At 36.9% G+C, this 14,846-nt stretch overlaps 3 protein-coding genes across 4 annotated transcripts in view; 1 reads left to right on the forward strand and 2 right to left on the reverse strand.

Annotated features, from left to right (window-relative positions):
- Nplp1 (Neuropeptide-like precursor 1) overlaps positions 1 to 7,834 on the forward strand; it is an 83,003-nt gene extending 75,169 nt beyond the window's left edge. For both annotated transcript variants that reach the window (XM_090160883.1, XM_090160884.1), the window contains exons 2-3: positions 917 to 3,237; positions 6,006 to 7,834. In XM_090160883.1, the coding sequence (XP_090017009.1) occupies positions 917 to 3,237; positions 6,006 to 6,456 (2,772 nt within the window). In that variant the 3' untranslated portion in view covers positions 6,457 to 7,834. The remainder of the gene's footprint in view (positions 1 to 916; positions 3,238 to 6,005) is intronic.
- A 2,109-nt stretch (positions 7,835 to 9,943) lies between these two features.
- Positions 9,944 to 10,789, reverse strand: LOC149925005 (zinc finger MYM-type protein 1-like). The gene has a single exon (XM_090161685.1). The coding sequence runs from the start codon at positions 10,787 to 10,789 to the stop codon at positions 9,944 to 9,946; it is 846 nt and encodes a 281-aa protein (XP_090017811.1).
- A 26-nt stretch (positions 10,790 to 10,815) lies between these two features.
- On the reverse strand, positions 10,816 to 11,538 carry LOC149925006 (zinc finger MYM-type protein 5-like). The gene has a single exon (XM_090161686.1). The coding sequence runs from the start codon at positions 11,536 to 11,538 to the stop codon at positions 10,816 to 10,818; it is 723 nt and encodes a 240-aa protein (XP_090017812.1).
- Between the last annotated feature and the right edge of the window lie 3,308 nt (positions 11,539 to 14,846).

Raw genomic sequence — 14,846 nt, forward strand, 5'->3', positions numbered from 1 at the left:
TATTTATTACCTATATTTATTTAATTTTATTACCGATATTTATTTAAATTTATTACTTATATTTATTTAAATTTATTACTTATATTTATAAAAATTTATTACTAATATTTATAAAACTTTATTACTTATATTTATTTAATTTTATTAATTATATTTATTTAAATTTATTGCTTATTTTTATTTAAATTGATTACTAATATTTATTTAAATGTATTATTTATATTTATTACCTATATTTATTTAATTTTATTACCAATATTTATTTAAATTTATTACTTATATTTATTTAAATTTATTACTTATATTTATTTAAGTTTATTACTTATATTTATTTAAATTGATTACTAATATTTAAATGTATTATTTAAATTTATTGCTTATATTTATTTAAATTTATTACTTATATTTATTTAAATTTATTAGTTATATTTATTTAAATTTATTACTTATATTTATTTAAATTTATTACTTATATTTATTTAAATTTATTACTTATATTTATTTAATTTTTTTACTTATATTTATTTAAATTTATTACTTACATTTATTTAAATTTATTACTTATATTTATTTAAATTTATTACTTACATTTATTTAAATTTATTACTTATATTTATTTAAATTTATTACTTACATTTATTTAAATTTATTACTTATATTTATTTAAATTTATTGCTTATATTTATAAAAATTTATTAGTAATATTTATAAAAATTTATTACTTATATTTATTTAATTTTATTAATTATATTTATTTAAATTTATTGCTTATTTTTATTTAAATTGATTACTAATATTTATTTAAATGTATTATTTATATTTATTACCTATATTTATTTAATTTTATTACCGATATTTATTTAAATTTATTACTTATATTTATTTATATTTATTAATTTTATTTATCTCTTAACAGGAGCTGGCGTCAAATGCTGAAGCGACGAAAGAAGAACTTCTCGAGAAGGATGACGAGCAAGAAGAGGACATGGGTGACAAGGACAAGCGATACGTGGGAGCTTTGCTAAACAAGGGACGGATGCCAGACAGTGAGCTCTTCCGGGACGACAAGAGATACATCGGAGCCTTGGTCAAAAACGGAAAGATGCCCGTCTTAAACTCGGACAAGGACAAGAGGTACTTGGCAGCCTTGGCCAGAAATGGCAAGATACCCTCTCCGGATACCTTCGATAGTTCAAGCGACAAAAGGTATATCGGTGCCCTGGTAAAAAATGGAAAGATGCCATCAGCGTATATGTTTGATTCTGCAAATGTCAAGAGGTACGTAGGTGCCTTGGTAAAGAATGGTAAAATGCCATCTACAGACATGTTTGACTCCTCGAATGACAAAACGTACGTCGGCGCCTTGGTAAAGAATGGAAAAATGCCATCCGCTGACATGTTTGACTCATCAAATGACAAAAGGTACGTCGGCGCCTTGGTAAAGAATGGTAAAATGCCATCCGCTGACATGTTTGACTCCTCGAATGACAAAAGGTACGTCGGAGCCTTGGCAAAGAATGGTAAAATGCCATCCGCTGACATGTTTGACTCATCAAATGACAAAAGGTACGTCGGCGCCTTGGTAAAGAATGGTAAAATACCATCCGCTGACATGTTTGACTCCTCGAATGACAAAAGGTACGTCGGCGCCTTGGTAAAGAATGGAAAAATGCCATCTACAGACATGTTTGACTCCTCGAATGACAAAAGGTACGTTGGAGCCTTGGTAAAGAATGGCAAAATGCCATCAGCTGACATGTTTGACTCCTCGAATGACAAAAGGTACATTGGAGCCTTGGTAAAGAATGGAAAAATGCCATCTACAGACATGTTTGACTCCTCGAATGACAAAAGGTACGTTGGAGCCTTGGTAAAGAATGGCAAAATGCCATCAGCTGACATGTTTGACTCCTCGAATGACAAAAGGTACGTTGGAGCCTTGGTAAAGAATGGCAAAATGCCATCAGCTGACATGTTTGACTCCTCGAATGACAAAAGGTACGTCGGCGCCTTGGTAAAGAATGGAAAAATGCCATCTACAGACATGTTTGACTTATCAAATGACAAAAGGTACGTCGGCGCCTTGGTAAAGAATGGCAAAATGCCATCACCGGACATTTTTGATTCCTCGAATGACAAAAGGTACGTCGGGGCCTTGGTAAAAAATGGTAAAATGCCATCTACAGACATGTTTGACTTATCAAATGACAAAAGGTACGTCGGCGCCTTGGCAAAGAATGGTAAAATGCCATCCACAGACATGTTTGACTCCTCGAATGACAAAAGGTACGTCGGCGCCTTGGTAAAGAATGGCAAAATGCCATCACCGAACATTTTTGATTCCTCGAATGACAAAAGGTACGTCGGGGCCTTGGTAAAAAATGGTAAAATGCCATCCACAGACATGTTTGACTCCTCGAATGACAAAAGGTACGTCGGCGCCTTGGTTAAGAATGGCAAAATGCCATCACCGGACATTTTCGATTCCTCGAATGACAAAAGGTACGTCGGGGCCCTGGTAAAGAATGGTAAAATGCCCGCCTCAGATATGTTTGATTCAGCGGATAAGCGGTACATCGGCGCCTTGGTAAAGAATGGTAAAATGCCCACACCAGATATGTTTGAAGACGAACCCGATAAGAGATTCGTAGGAGCCCTGGTTAAAAATGGGAAAATGCGAATGGCAGACATGTTCAATTCTGTACCGGATAAGAGATACCTCGCAGCTTTAATCAAAAACGGAAGAATGCCATCTGACGAGGGCAAGAGAAACGTAGCCTCGTTAGTCAAAAGTGGTCGTATGCCTTTTAAGCAATCTTCGGACAAGAGGTACGTGGCAGCATACGCCAAAAACGGTCGCCTTCCCTTCACGGCCGGGTCCAACCACGTTCTGGAAAAGCGCTACACCAGGAGTGGACGGATGCCCATGATATCCTTAAGGAACGTCGTGGACGACCAGGAAACCTTCAACCCCTCCTTCGAGGATCTTTCCGCTCTTAAAGACGAGGATGTCTTCTACTTCAGTTCCAACGAAGAGCCCCAGTACTTCGAGAAGAGACGTATCGGAGCCTTCTTCAACACGAGAGGACCAGCTAGCAAGCAAAGCATGACCATCCAAAACAGGCCGGGCGCTGAGGTCAACGACGAAGACGATGACGACGACGATTCACAAATGGGAAAAAGGAATATAGCCAGTTTGGCCAGGAAAGGATGGCTCAGTCATCTCAGATCTTACAGGTAAGTTAAATCAGAATCTTTTTATGGACAAGACTATCCCTGGTATATAAGGAAGTTCAACCTAGGAAGATGGAAATTATGGAGAGGAAATTATGGGATAGACTGGGTAGATAAGTTTGACAACGTTAAACCATTGAACTTAATACAATATAGACATCTAGCGGAAATAGTTTGACCCTAAGAAAATATTTTCGTCTGCTAGTTGTGGTACGCCACGTGTTTTATAGTTTATACAATGAAGGAAAACCGTTCTATTTTATTTTCCAAGAAAACAACTATACTGTTTTTTCTAAAAGTAAAAAAAGAGACAAATAATGGTAAATATATATATTATTTAATTAGATTTTACAATATTTTGCTACTAAAACCAAACATTCAGCTTCCTCCATTAATTAAAACCAATTTCCACTTCTAAAACAAACAAAAAACCCGTTAATACTTCTTATTTCGAACATCTAGCAGACGAAATTATATGTACACGCATGTTAATTTAGTAACACTGCCTGCCGTAAGATGGCACTACAAGCTTGGGTTAAAGTTTAAGCTCGAGCTACGTTACCGTACGGTAGGTGCGACGGGGAGACCGTATTTGGAAATATAGTTTTCCATTCCAGGATACGGGTCATTCATATTCCTAGGTTCCACCCGTTCGTCATAAGCGTACTCTGCTTTTGTAATGATTTTTAGACCTAATTTTATAGTACACTATGATACGCCATCTATCGAGTTTTAACATTTGATTATATTATATAATTTACGTTAGGATATTAGAATATTATTAGAAATAATTAAGAAAAATGAATAATTATACTGGTACCACAAAATAATTTGTTTTATATAGTTTCTTAAATGTAGTTTAGGGTACCAGTGTAGATGGCGCAATGAAACAAAATGTGAATTTTCCGCTTTGATACAGACCATGGACAAAGAATCTAAGGGGACTCACTGTACAGGCAACGCCGGCCCTCAGTGTTGCCAATGTTTGGGATAAATCCCACATTATGGGATTTTTGGCGATTTATTGGGCTTTGTGGGATAAACGGATTTTTTAAGTGAAAATCATCGCACGTACGGTTGCAGTGTCGCCTAAGCCCCGACTAAGCCTCTCCCCCTGTAGCACATGAGGTCGTTTTAGGGTCGGGGTACGGTCGAAAAGTCGGTTTAAAGTCGACGACCAAATGCCGACCTAAAAACGTCGAAACGTTTTTCGACACTAAAACCGTAAATCCTTTTTTGGGACTATTTATGGTCGATATGCCGACCATTATCCGACTTAAAATAGACCTTACATTTAATTATTACCCCTGTAGCACAATGAGTCGATTTAAGGTCGCGCTTTGCCAATTAATCGCTCAAAACTGTGAAACTTTGGCGATTTAATAAAACAAATTGAAATATTTTTAAAATAACTTCCTTTCTGTATTTTATTTTTTCCAAAAAGATTATATATTCAATCTGAGAATGTTTCCTTATTAAAAATCTCTCAGCTCAAGTCGGTTACATTCGAATAGCTAAATATGTTAAGCTAAGTTATTATTAATTAAGATTTATTCTTTAAGTTTACTAAGCCCCAAGAAACTCTAGAGCTCTGTACTCTAGATTCAAGAGCTTTCCGATTGACGGAAATAAACTCATTGTTTCACTCCCTTTCATGGGACTTGACCAACTACATACATGTATATATCTATATTTACGGTTTTATTTGGTCATTCTCAGTCGTTTCGACGTAATTATACAGTACATTCTAAGTCGGGATGACGTCGTTTCGGAGTCGGTTCTTAGGTCTATTAAAAGGCGGTAAAGAGTCGACGTTTTGTAGGCGGCCGACCCTTTTACCCCTAGGACATTTCGACCCTAAATCCAAAGGTCGGCCGACTTTAGTGTTTAGTACCTTTTGCCGACGTCGGCCCAACTCTAATTTGCTACAGGGGTCGTAGTGATAGTCGACCAAAATTCTTGAAGCGCTTCAAAGCGGCTGGTGTACCTCAGTAAGCCTTCTGATTTAGACCACGCCTACCGTGTTAAAATATCAAGAACAGTGAGTCTCCTTAGATTCTTGGTCCATGAACTGTCCATAAGAAATTTTATTCGTTCATACCATAGATATAGGAAACGTATTTAAAGGTCTCAAGGGCGTATATAAGGGGGTTGGGTTTTGGGGGTTCAAACTCCACCCCCGAAATGCTGATTGACTGGGGGGGGGGGTGCCTAATAAAAATCAGTGAAACTTCCGTCAGCACTCCCCCCCTTGAAATTTTCCCTCAAAATCCCCCCTGAAATAAAATCCTGGATACGCCCTTGAAAGGTCTAGATAAAATATTTCAAAGGGAGTGAATACGGAGGTGACAGCTAGCAGAAACGCGTAATTTCTGCAGGCTATCCTTATGAGGCGCTATCTATCGGTAAAAAAGCTCGTGCTATCGTCGCGAGAGCCATTGTCTCCTGCTGAAAAATTATACTAAAAGTCACCAACAGATGGTGTCTAAAGACTACGGCCTGCGGAAAGGTCAAGCACTGAGTACTGAAATGTTAAGAGAGCTCGCGCTCTTGGTCACGTGCCTTCCTCGGTGTCTGCTAGGTGTCAATTCCGTATTTTATGTTACGCTTAAACGCCCCGAAATTTAAAATTATCTAGACCTTTATATACATTTCTTATATCTATGGTTCATACTGTGGAATTTAACTTTATAAACCTGTAACTGACCTTGATAGTGACGTTGGAGACGGTAGGGATTGAGCAATGACGTCAAAATTCTTTGTCGTTACAGATCACCCGAAGCCAAACCATCCAAAAACTATTACCGTAGCTCTCAAGATGGCGGCGGCAGGAAACGCGAGGACATCTTGTACTCGGACCGACCGCAGCTAGTCGGCAGTGCCGCTAGCGAGGACTGCGAGGACACGGACGATGAGGCGACGTGGGACAACGAACTCAACATCATCGAGGGGAAACGGAATGTCGCGGCGCTGGCCAAAAATGGGAAGCTGCCCTTGAACAGACCGGACTACTGGTCATTCAAGCGGAACCCGGTGCCAGCCACCAAGTACTCTCGGCTGGGATGGCCGGCGCCTCCCGTCTTCTTCGGGCCCGTCACCAGCGACAAGAGAGAGAGGACCGGACATCTCAGATTCGTCAAAATGAAGTCCAAGCGGTGCAAGAAGGCTGCCCCCAAAGGCCACAACGAGACCTCTCAGCTCGACGAAAGAGATGTCCGATAAAAAGATCTCGACATAAACCAAAGACTATATATATTATTACGTTGTACGAACATTAACCAATAGTGGCATACCATTGTTTCAATAAGGCCGGAACAATTCGCGAAATAAAAGATTGGAAACGAAAGTATAACTCGATTTAAAAGCAGGCTCAAGGAAAGCTAACCTCCCATCCCCCACTCTTAAGGTGCTGTCATTCAATGATGTTAATTAAAGTTTATTAAAAATCTCAAGCTGTATACCTACAAAGAATAGTGCTAATTTGTTTCCTATACTAATGAGTCTCGCTTTGAATTTCAAGTGAATTTTAGGATTTGGGAGTTTAAATTTAAATTATGATCAGCGTGTTATTATTTTCTCCAAAATTTGAAATAGAATTGAAAATGATTACGTAGACAAATTTTCGAGTAGACACGTTATGTTCATTGGCGTAGCCAGGGGGGGCACCCCCCCCCCGAAACGTATGGTCGTACGTAAAAATATTTTTATTTTCTTACTTTTTTTCAATGGCGTGCCCCTCCCCCCCCGAAACAAAATCCTGGCTACGCCAGTGGTTATGTTAAAAGTTCCAATCGGGACCTAAAACTCCTAGGAGTTCAAATATTTAAAGGCAATTAGGCTATTTAAATTTAGGATTAAAAAATATAGAAAAAATTGTTTTCTCTGGTGTTTTAGATGAACGAACTAGAGAAGTGAGCCCAAGAGGGAGTCGACATATCCACGAATTTAATTTGTTAAAACTTGGCCGTTATATTTAAATGTTCATTGTATCATGGTTGATATTAAATCAGACAATGGTATGTTCTTCGTCAATGTCAAGAATAACTTTCACGTACACCTAAAATCATGAATATCTTGAATGTACATTGTATATGAAGTAATATTTAATTAAAACCAGAATATTCTACAATGTCATCAAAAATGAGATATACCATCCAGGGACGTCATTTGGGTGGGGCAAGGGGGGCTAAAAAAGTTCACGGATAAATTTGCATATAGCTACGTAAGAAATTAAATTTCGTGTATTCATTGTTTTGGCTTGAATGCTATTATTGCAATTATTCAATAACTACATCGATTAAATATCCAAAAAATATTGAATTTGAGGCATTTTTGATCTCTTAAAAAACCTGTTTTCTCAGCCCCCGGACATTCAAGTTCTGCCCCCTCCTGAAAAATCTTGAAATGACGTCCCTGGTACCATCTTTGAAAGTAGCGATTCTACCAATAACCGTTCGAACTTCAAAATTATATATTAAAAAATACAGATTCGTTATTTTACGATTATGGAAACGGGTAACGTAAACAAAAGTTAATTTAAAATGGAAATATCAAATATCATTTAGTTTGATGGCTGTAAACTATGTAAAGAATAAATTAAGAAAACAAAATATAATTAAATAAAAATACAATATCAAACTATCGTAAGTGCTTTTCATCCATTTTCTTGTACTCTTGATTCGTAAAAGAAATTGTATAACCCCCTAGGAATGGCTAGGTTGTCTTATTCCCATTTCGAACCCAGGGGATAGGTTTAAACCGGCACTCCTATAAATACGTTATTGAGTGGGCCGTCTTTATGACATCAAATATTCCGTAAATTGTTAGGTTTGTTTCATTGGTTGAAAACTTTCCTACCCCCAGACATGTCAGTGTCAGTGTTTCATTTTATTTTAATATCTTTCCATCAGTCTAAAACATATTTATTTATTCTATAACTTTCAATGACTCTTGAGTGAGTATTTACAGCATATACTACATGTAGACAGCGTGTATTCCTTAACGTGCGCATTGTAGACCTTAAATAATTTCTTACCATTTTTTCGATCCACGATCTCGGCCAGCCGCGTTCGTTTCAATTTTCCAGGCCGCTGGCCGCCCCCTACATCTAAGCCGCCCGGAGCCATGGCCCCCTTTGCCCCTCCCACGCTACGCCACTGCATGTAGAATGTGCACTTATTCAGGGTGACCAAATAACACTAAATAAATAACGATAAAACAGGGACCCAAGCTAGAATTACAGTCACCGATAATTAGTAGCGGCTTCCAGATTTTCTCGTCTGGCCTGGTGCAATTTGATGTACGTGGTAGCTGGTTTATGGAAATGGATGCGTAGGGGTTCCTAAATTTGACAAATTGTCTTCTTGTTTTCAGAAAGGGGTAATGCCAGGACAGATTGACCCAATTGTTCACCCTACCATCGCCAAATTTTGTGAAAACTTTTATTTAGGGTTATTTGGGCCGTTGAAATCGCATTTTCAATTTTCAAGTGGTTGCGGAGTTACAGTATAGTCACATTTTAGAAACTGACCTTGACCCCTAAATATGACCTCTATGTTTATCTGCTTCTACTTACCCGATGTTTGCAAATAAGGTCTCATTTTAAAGGTACTAAAGAGCCCAATTTAAAAAACCACATAGTTTTAAACCATATATAAGCCAGCATACATTAAATCACGTTTTAAATAGTTGACCTATGACCTTGAAAATAGCTAATTTTTAATTTTCTAAATTATATTGGTTTCTGAATTCCGTATACGTGATTTAGTTGTAAACAAAAAATTACGACGGTAATATTTTTTGTTTTATAGAAAAAAATATTTATTTATAATGAAATACATATATTAAAATTAAAAAAGTCTTTTTATAGTAAAGTCACATTTTTATTTGGATAAATACATGGAATAAGTGTGTTCAATTTTTATATTATCTTCGAGGCCACGTGCAAAGTCACCTTAGTTTAATGGCCTTAGTTTTGGCCAATATTTTTGGCGCATGTTTTAAATAGTTTCGTTAAATGACGTTTTATTCTATTAATTATTAACAGATTTTATCAGTATACATTTTTATTTATATTGAAGTATACAAATACAACTAAAATGCAATCTTTCTCACTTTTCTGGTGGTAAAATCGTCAATTAAGGTTGACAAATCTAATGAATGACTTATTTCATTTTCAATTGAAATCATTGCTAATCCAGATAGTCTTTCTTGAGTCATGGTGGTTCGAAGGTAAGTTTTGTTCAGCTTAAGCTTAGAAAAGCTTCTTTCTGCACTCGCAACTGAAACAGGCAGTGTTCGCATAATTCGAAGAGCTACCATCAGATTTGGGAACATTTCAGCCAACGAATTTTTATGTATATATTGCACAAGTTCTAAAGCTTTCATTTAATTTTTGGCTGATCGCATTCTAATCAGAGTTTTTATTTCTGAATATAACTCATCCGCTGTAATATCAGCTTCATTGGTGGCAGAATCCGTTAAAGCAAGCTCTAACTTATCACAGGATATTTTTAAATTGTTCCATTTGCTTAGTGCTGCACAGGAAACCAAAGATATCACAAAATGTTTTCAAAAGTTGGAAGCGTTCTTCAAGGGATTTAACGGCCACATCAATTAAAACATTAAAAAATTCGATTTTAAATTGCTGTTCTCCACTAAGAGGCGCGTCTGCAGTCTCATAATCGAATTGTCTACGTTTTCGGCGAATTCATTTTTCAGGAAATGTATTAGTTGTGTTTAGTGTGGACGCTACGACTTTAGCCTCTGCAATAATATAATCAAATGATGAATTACAACGCATATCTTGGAGAAACAATTTTGTTGCGAAAATTAATTTGGTGACTTCACTTACGACCATTGATGGATTTTGAACAAGCTTGCTAACTTTATTAATTTCGAACAATATTTTATACCATATAATCGATGATAGAATAAACTGAAATGAAGAAATTTCCTTAGCAAGACTTGTTGCCTCAGAAACAGCAACACTGTCATTACTACTATCAGCAACGTCCTGAAGTGCTTTTTGAACGTGAATCAGGTTTTCTTTGAGTACTTCAATGCTTTTTATTCGGCTCTCCCATCTCGTTTCCGACAAGTATTTTAGTGTAACGTCACAGCTTTGACGCAATATTTCCCAACGAACTGTAGACGGCGCAAAAAATGTAAAAATACGTTGTACTAATCCAAAATATGAAATTGCCTGTGTAGAAGACTTCGCTGCATCACAAACCATGAGATTTAATGTATGGTTAGCACAAGGAACAAAAAAAGCACGATTGTTGATTTCCTTTAACCTAGCTTGAACGCCTTTGTACTGCCCTCGCATATTGGATCCGTTGTCATAGGACTGAACACGACAGTTTTCAATGTCCAAACTCATAGTTTTAAGAAAATCAAGGAAAACGTTAGCAAGTCCCAGTCCAGTGCTGTCGGTAATATGTAAATAGCCCAGAAAATGTTCTTTAATTGCAACAGAGTCATTTTGAATTATCACACATCGTAGGAATATGGAAAGTTGTTCTTTGTGGCTCAAATCTGGCGTACAATCCATTATAACTGCAAAGTATTTTGAATCTTTTACGTTTGACACGATCTTTTTAGAATCGCGTTAGCTAACGAATCAATTATTTCATTCTGAATTCTTTTCCCCAAGTAATGATCCATTGCTTCTTTGTTTTGTATACGGCGTACGTGTTCTGAAATAACCGGATCAAACTTGCTGATCAACTCTACTAGCGCCAAAAAATTTCCGTTATGTGGTGAAAATAATTTAACCGACTGCCCCCGAAATGCCAATGACCTTTCTGCCAATTTCTGGACAATAGCAAACAAACACTCCATAACAGATCGCCAATGTCGTTTTTCAATGTCTATAATTCGTTGATGATGATCATCTAGTGTAGACTCTTTATTTAATGCCACAGCCAAAGTTTTCCATTTCTGTAAGCTCTGAATATGATCAGAAGCGCTGTCATGTTCACATAAGGATTGAGATAAATGACGCCAATCATTATATCCGGTACTTGTAAGTTTAATATCACGGTTTGAAAACAACTTGCAGCAGAAACAGAACAGAGAGTCATTACTAATTGAATATACCAACCAACTACGTAATATCTTTTCACCATTGCTTATTCTTCGATAAAAATGCTGCTTTGAAAATTTTCTACCATTGGTATCTTCTGGAAAATCATGATGAGTGATTTGCACGGGTCCTGTTTTCACCAATTCAGTCCTCTGGTCATCCCTTAAATTAGTCGGCCACATAGCAGGGTCACTGGGCAAAAACGAAAGCGCCATCGTCCTTGGGGCTACTGTCTCTACTAATGACGAATTTTGTTGCCCAGATAATACAGATTCCTCATGGTCTGACGGAAATAGTTCGATTTCTGCTTCGTTAAAGGAACTAGAGCTTTCTGCAGAAATCCCTGCAGCAGACGTATCGAACTTTCTGGCAAAATAATAGACGGTAAAATAAATGGGGGTGGAATTTTAAACCGTCATTGCCACTTAAAAACTGGACACTAGCCAGGGAGGGAACACCGGATTGGTTGGTATTGGAGCATGCGCAGAGACCAATTTTTAACTGTCGCCGAGTAACAATTATCTAAATCGTGATTCTTCGTAGCGCACGTGGCGCCATCTAAGTAAACTGACCGTTATATTTCGGGAATAAAGCTAGACAAAATGGTTGTTTAACTGTAAATTTACCTATAACTTGAATTCTTTAAATTAAAATACAAATAATTAATTGATATCAATCGTAATAGACGTCAAAAACGGTTGAAATGACTTAAGTGACAATTAAAGTCACGAAGTGGGGAGGCTGGCAGCCATGCTGTCACGAAACTTTCCCCTTTTTTTCCTACCCCCAAATTCAAAAACCCTTCAGAGGCTGGGAGCCGTTGGAATTTATTTTACCGTCTATTACTAAGGGGTTTTGTTTTTTTTTAGATCATCTTCGAACTTTTTACGCTTCTTTAATTTTGATGCTCCGGACTCCCAAGTCCGACCAGAATCACGTTCTCGATGACTCATAGTAAATTAATTGTTAATTAACTCGAATTATCCTGTTTGGAAATGGGAGACTACGTTACGTCCAATATTTTAAAACTTGAAGACGAAGCCACATTTTGTACGAAGCTAGCTTACCTTTTTTACCTGGCACGTTGTGTAATAGTTCAAATATTTCAATAAAAATACTAATATTATAATTATATTATATTGTATTATAATTATTCAGCCGAAAGAATCAATAGTGAGTCATGGCAAGGTATTTTTTCTAGCGGAACGATTTTCGGAAAAGCGTAAATACTGTTCTAAATTGAAACGGGATTAAGCCGCGTAAATTTTAATAAGAAATTGTTACGAATATACATTGGCGGATATAGCGGATACACGATACGACGAAAACACACATTTTTATTTTGACAATACTCAAAGCACGTTTTAGTTCATAGGCGTGTGTACGGATAAACCCGGGTGCGCTAGGGCTCGACCTGAAATATATTGAATGGCGCGAAGTTGGAGTCAAAAGTTCAAAAATTGTGTAATATGGTTTTAGAAATAGCATGGCAGTTTTCTTTGGCTACTGGGTCTAAAATCTAAATTAACTCTAGTCCGGTTCAAACTCTTTTGTCCTTTTTTCGTGTACCCTGCTTTGTATTCAAATTCTATCCGAAATGTGTTCCTTTTCGTTCACCTTCTAAATGATTGTAAAGAACGTCTAGGTACCTCCGAAATAAATAATTCATTTTATCTGTTTCAAATGCATTCTATTATTTCGATCTGTAAACATTGTCATTTTGAGATACAAACAATGTCTGAAATATGTAGACTTAGATTTTCTAAACTAACACTTCCCAAAAATGTACATTTTACAAGCTAATAATTCGTTACAAATTAGCCTTACCTTGGCTTGGCCTCCTTGGGTCCTTATTCCTTAAAGTGTGTAACCAAAAAAATTGATTTAACATTATGAGTTAAACTACTAGCACCAAAGTCGACTAAGCTATAAATTTACCGCGAAATACGCGTTTAACGATATTCTAGATTGCTACATAACTCTCCCTATTGAAAATAAACCACAATCACATAAGAGCCTAAGGCCACTAAACAGATTTAAACCGATTTCAGTCATCGTGAGATTGAAACAAAACAAATTACTTAGTAAATGAACTTAAATCAAATCGTGTTGGCGCCATCTATCAAGTTATTGGGAAACTAAAACTTACTATATTTTGCAAAGGTGTCAGAAACAGATGGCGCCAACACTATTCGATAGAGTTGAAACTTAAGCCTAATTCTCCTACTCGAATAAAACGTGTCCCGCGAATCCCAGATTGGTTTGAATCTCTATTGGTTCGTCGAATAGTTACGGCGGATAAAGAGCTACTTTTTGTGATAAAGCAGGATACACGAAGAAGAAAAAGTTATTGAACGATACTACAGCAATGAAAAAAAACCCATTGAACTACAGTCCATGCTTAATATGCCGATAATGCCGTCGTCATGTATCTCGCTGTAACAAAAAATGTACGACCGATTCGGTTTCGTCAATCGTGTGGGCGTGACCATATATCTAGGCAGCTAGGCTACTAAATGTCACTATGTATGTTATTTGATTATTTATGCGATGGTTATTGTTGTACTTTGAAAATTAATTTTGAAATTGCTTGTTGTACTTTTATCGGCTTAGAACATGAGATACTCGAGGTAAACGAAACCATAATTTTGGCTGCCAAGCGGCAAGAGGGAACAGGGAAAACTAGAAGACCACTAACGTTGACCAGAGACCTCGCGCGAGACCTCTGGCTAGAGCGAGGCCACGTGCGGTTGCACGTGCCTAAGGCCGGCACTGGGTCTGTTAGCGATGGGAATTGTATTTTACAATTCAAGTGGAACTCAGCATGAATCAATTTAGTTGACGGACTAGCAGGATACATATAGTCCAAAACCTTTCATATATAAAACTTACTGTCGGAAATCGCAGCCAAGAATTCTCCTTTCGCAAAAGTGATATTTTCAGTTTCACTTTCGACTTCAATACTAGTAGCAATTGAAAACAATTTCATATCATCCATTTCTGACAGAAATAACACTCCAAAAGTATTATTGTCGATGGGAAAAAACTTGTGATTTCTTTGCGTGCCTTTAATCGTTTTATTTCGAGAAAATCGATCTTTCAAGAGATACGATGTTCTTTCTTTGAGTAATTTCAACAGTTTCGATTTAATTCCTGGTCGCGAGAAAGCTATTCAGGGTCAAAGGTCAACTATTTAAAACGTGATTTACTGTATGCTGGCTTATATATGGTTTAAAACTAAGTGCTTTTTTAAATTGTGCTTTTTATTACCTTTAAAATGAGACCTTATTTGCAAAGATCGGGTAAGTAGAAGCGGTGAAACATAGAAAACGACCTTGACCCCTAAATATGACCTCTAAAATGTGACTATACTGTAACTCCACAACCACTCAACCGATCTTCTTGAAAATTGCAATTCGACTTCTACGGCCCAAGTGGGTCAATCTGTGTTGGAATTAAATACCCAAATACTGTAAACCTGGAAAACATTCTTACGAATCTCAGGGCCGTCTTAAGGCATGGG

Source organism: Leiobunum rupestre, chromosome 10, assembly GCF_980474605.1.
Source record: "Leiobunum rupestre chromosome 10, qqLeiRupe1.1.hap1, whole genome shotgun sequence".
Lineage (NCBI taxonomy): Eukaryota > Metazoa > Arthropoda > Arachnida > Opiliones > Sclerosomatidae > Leiobunum > Leiobunum rupestre.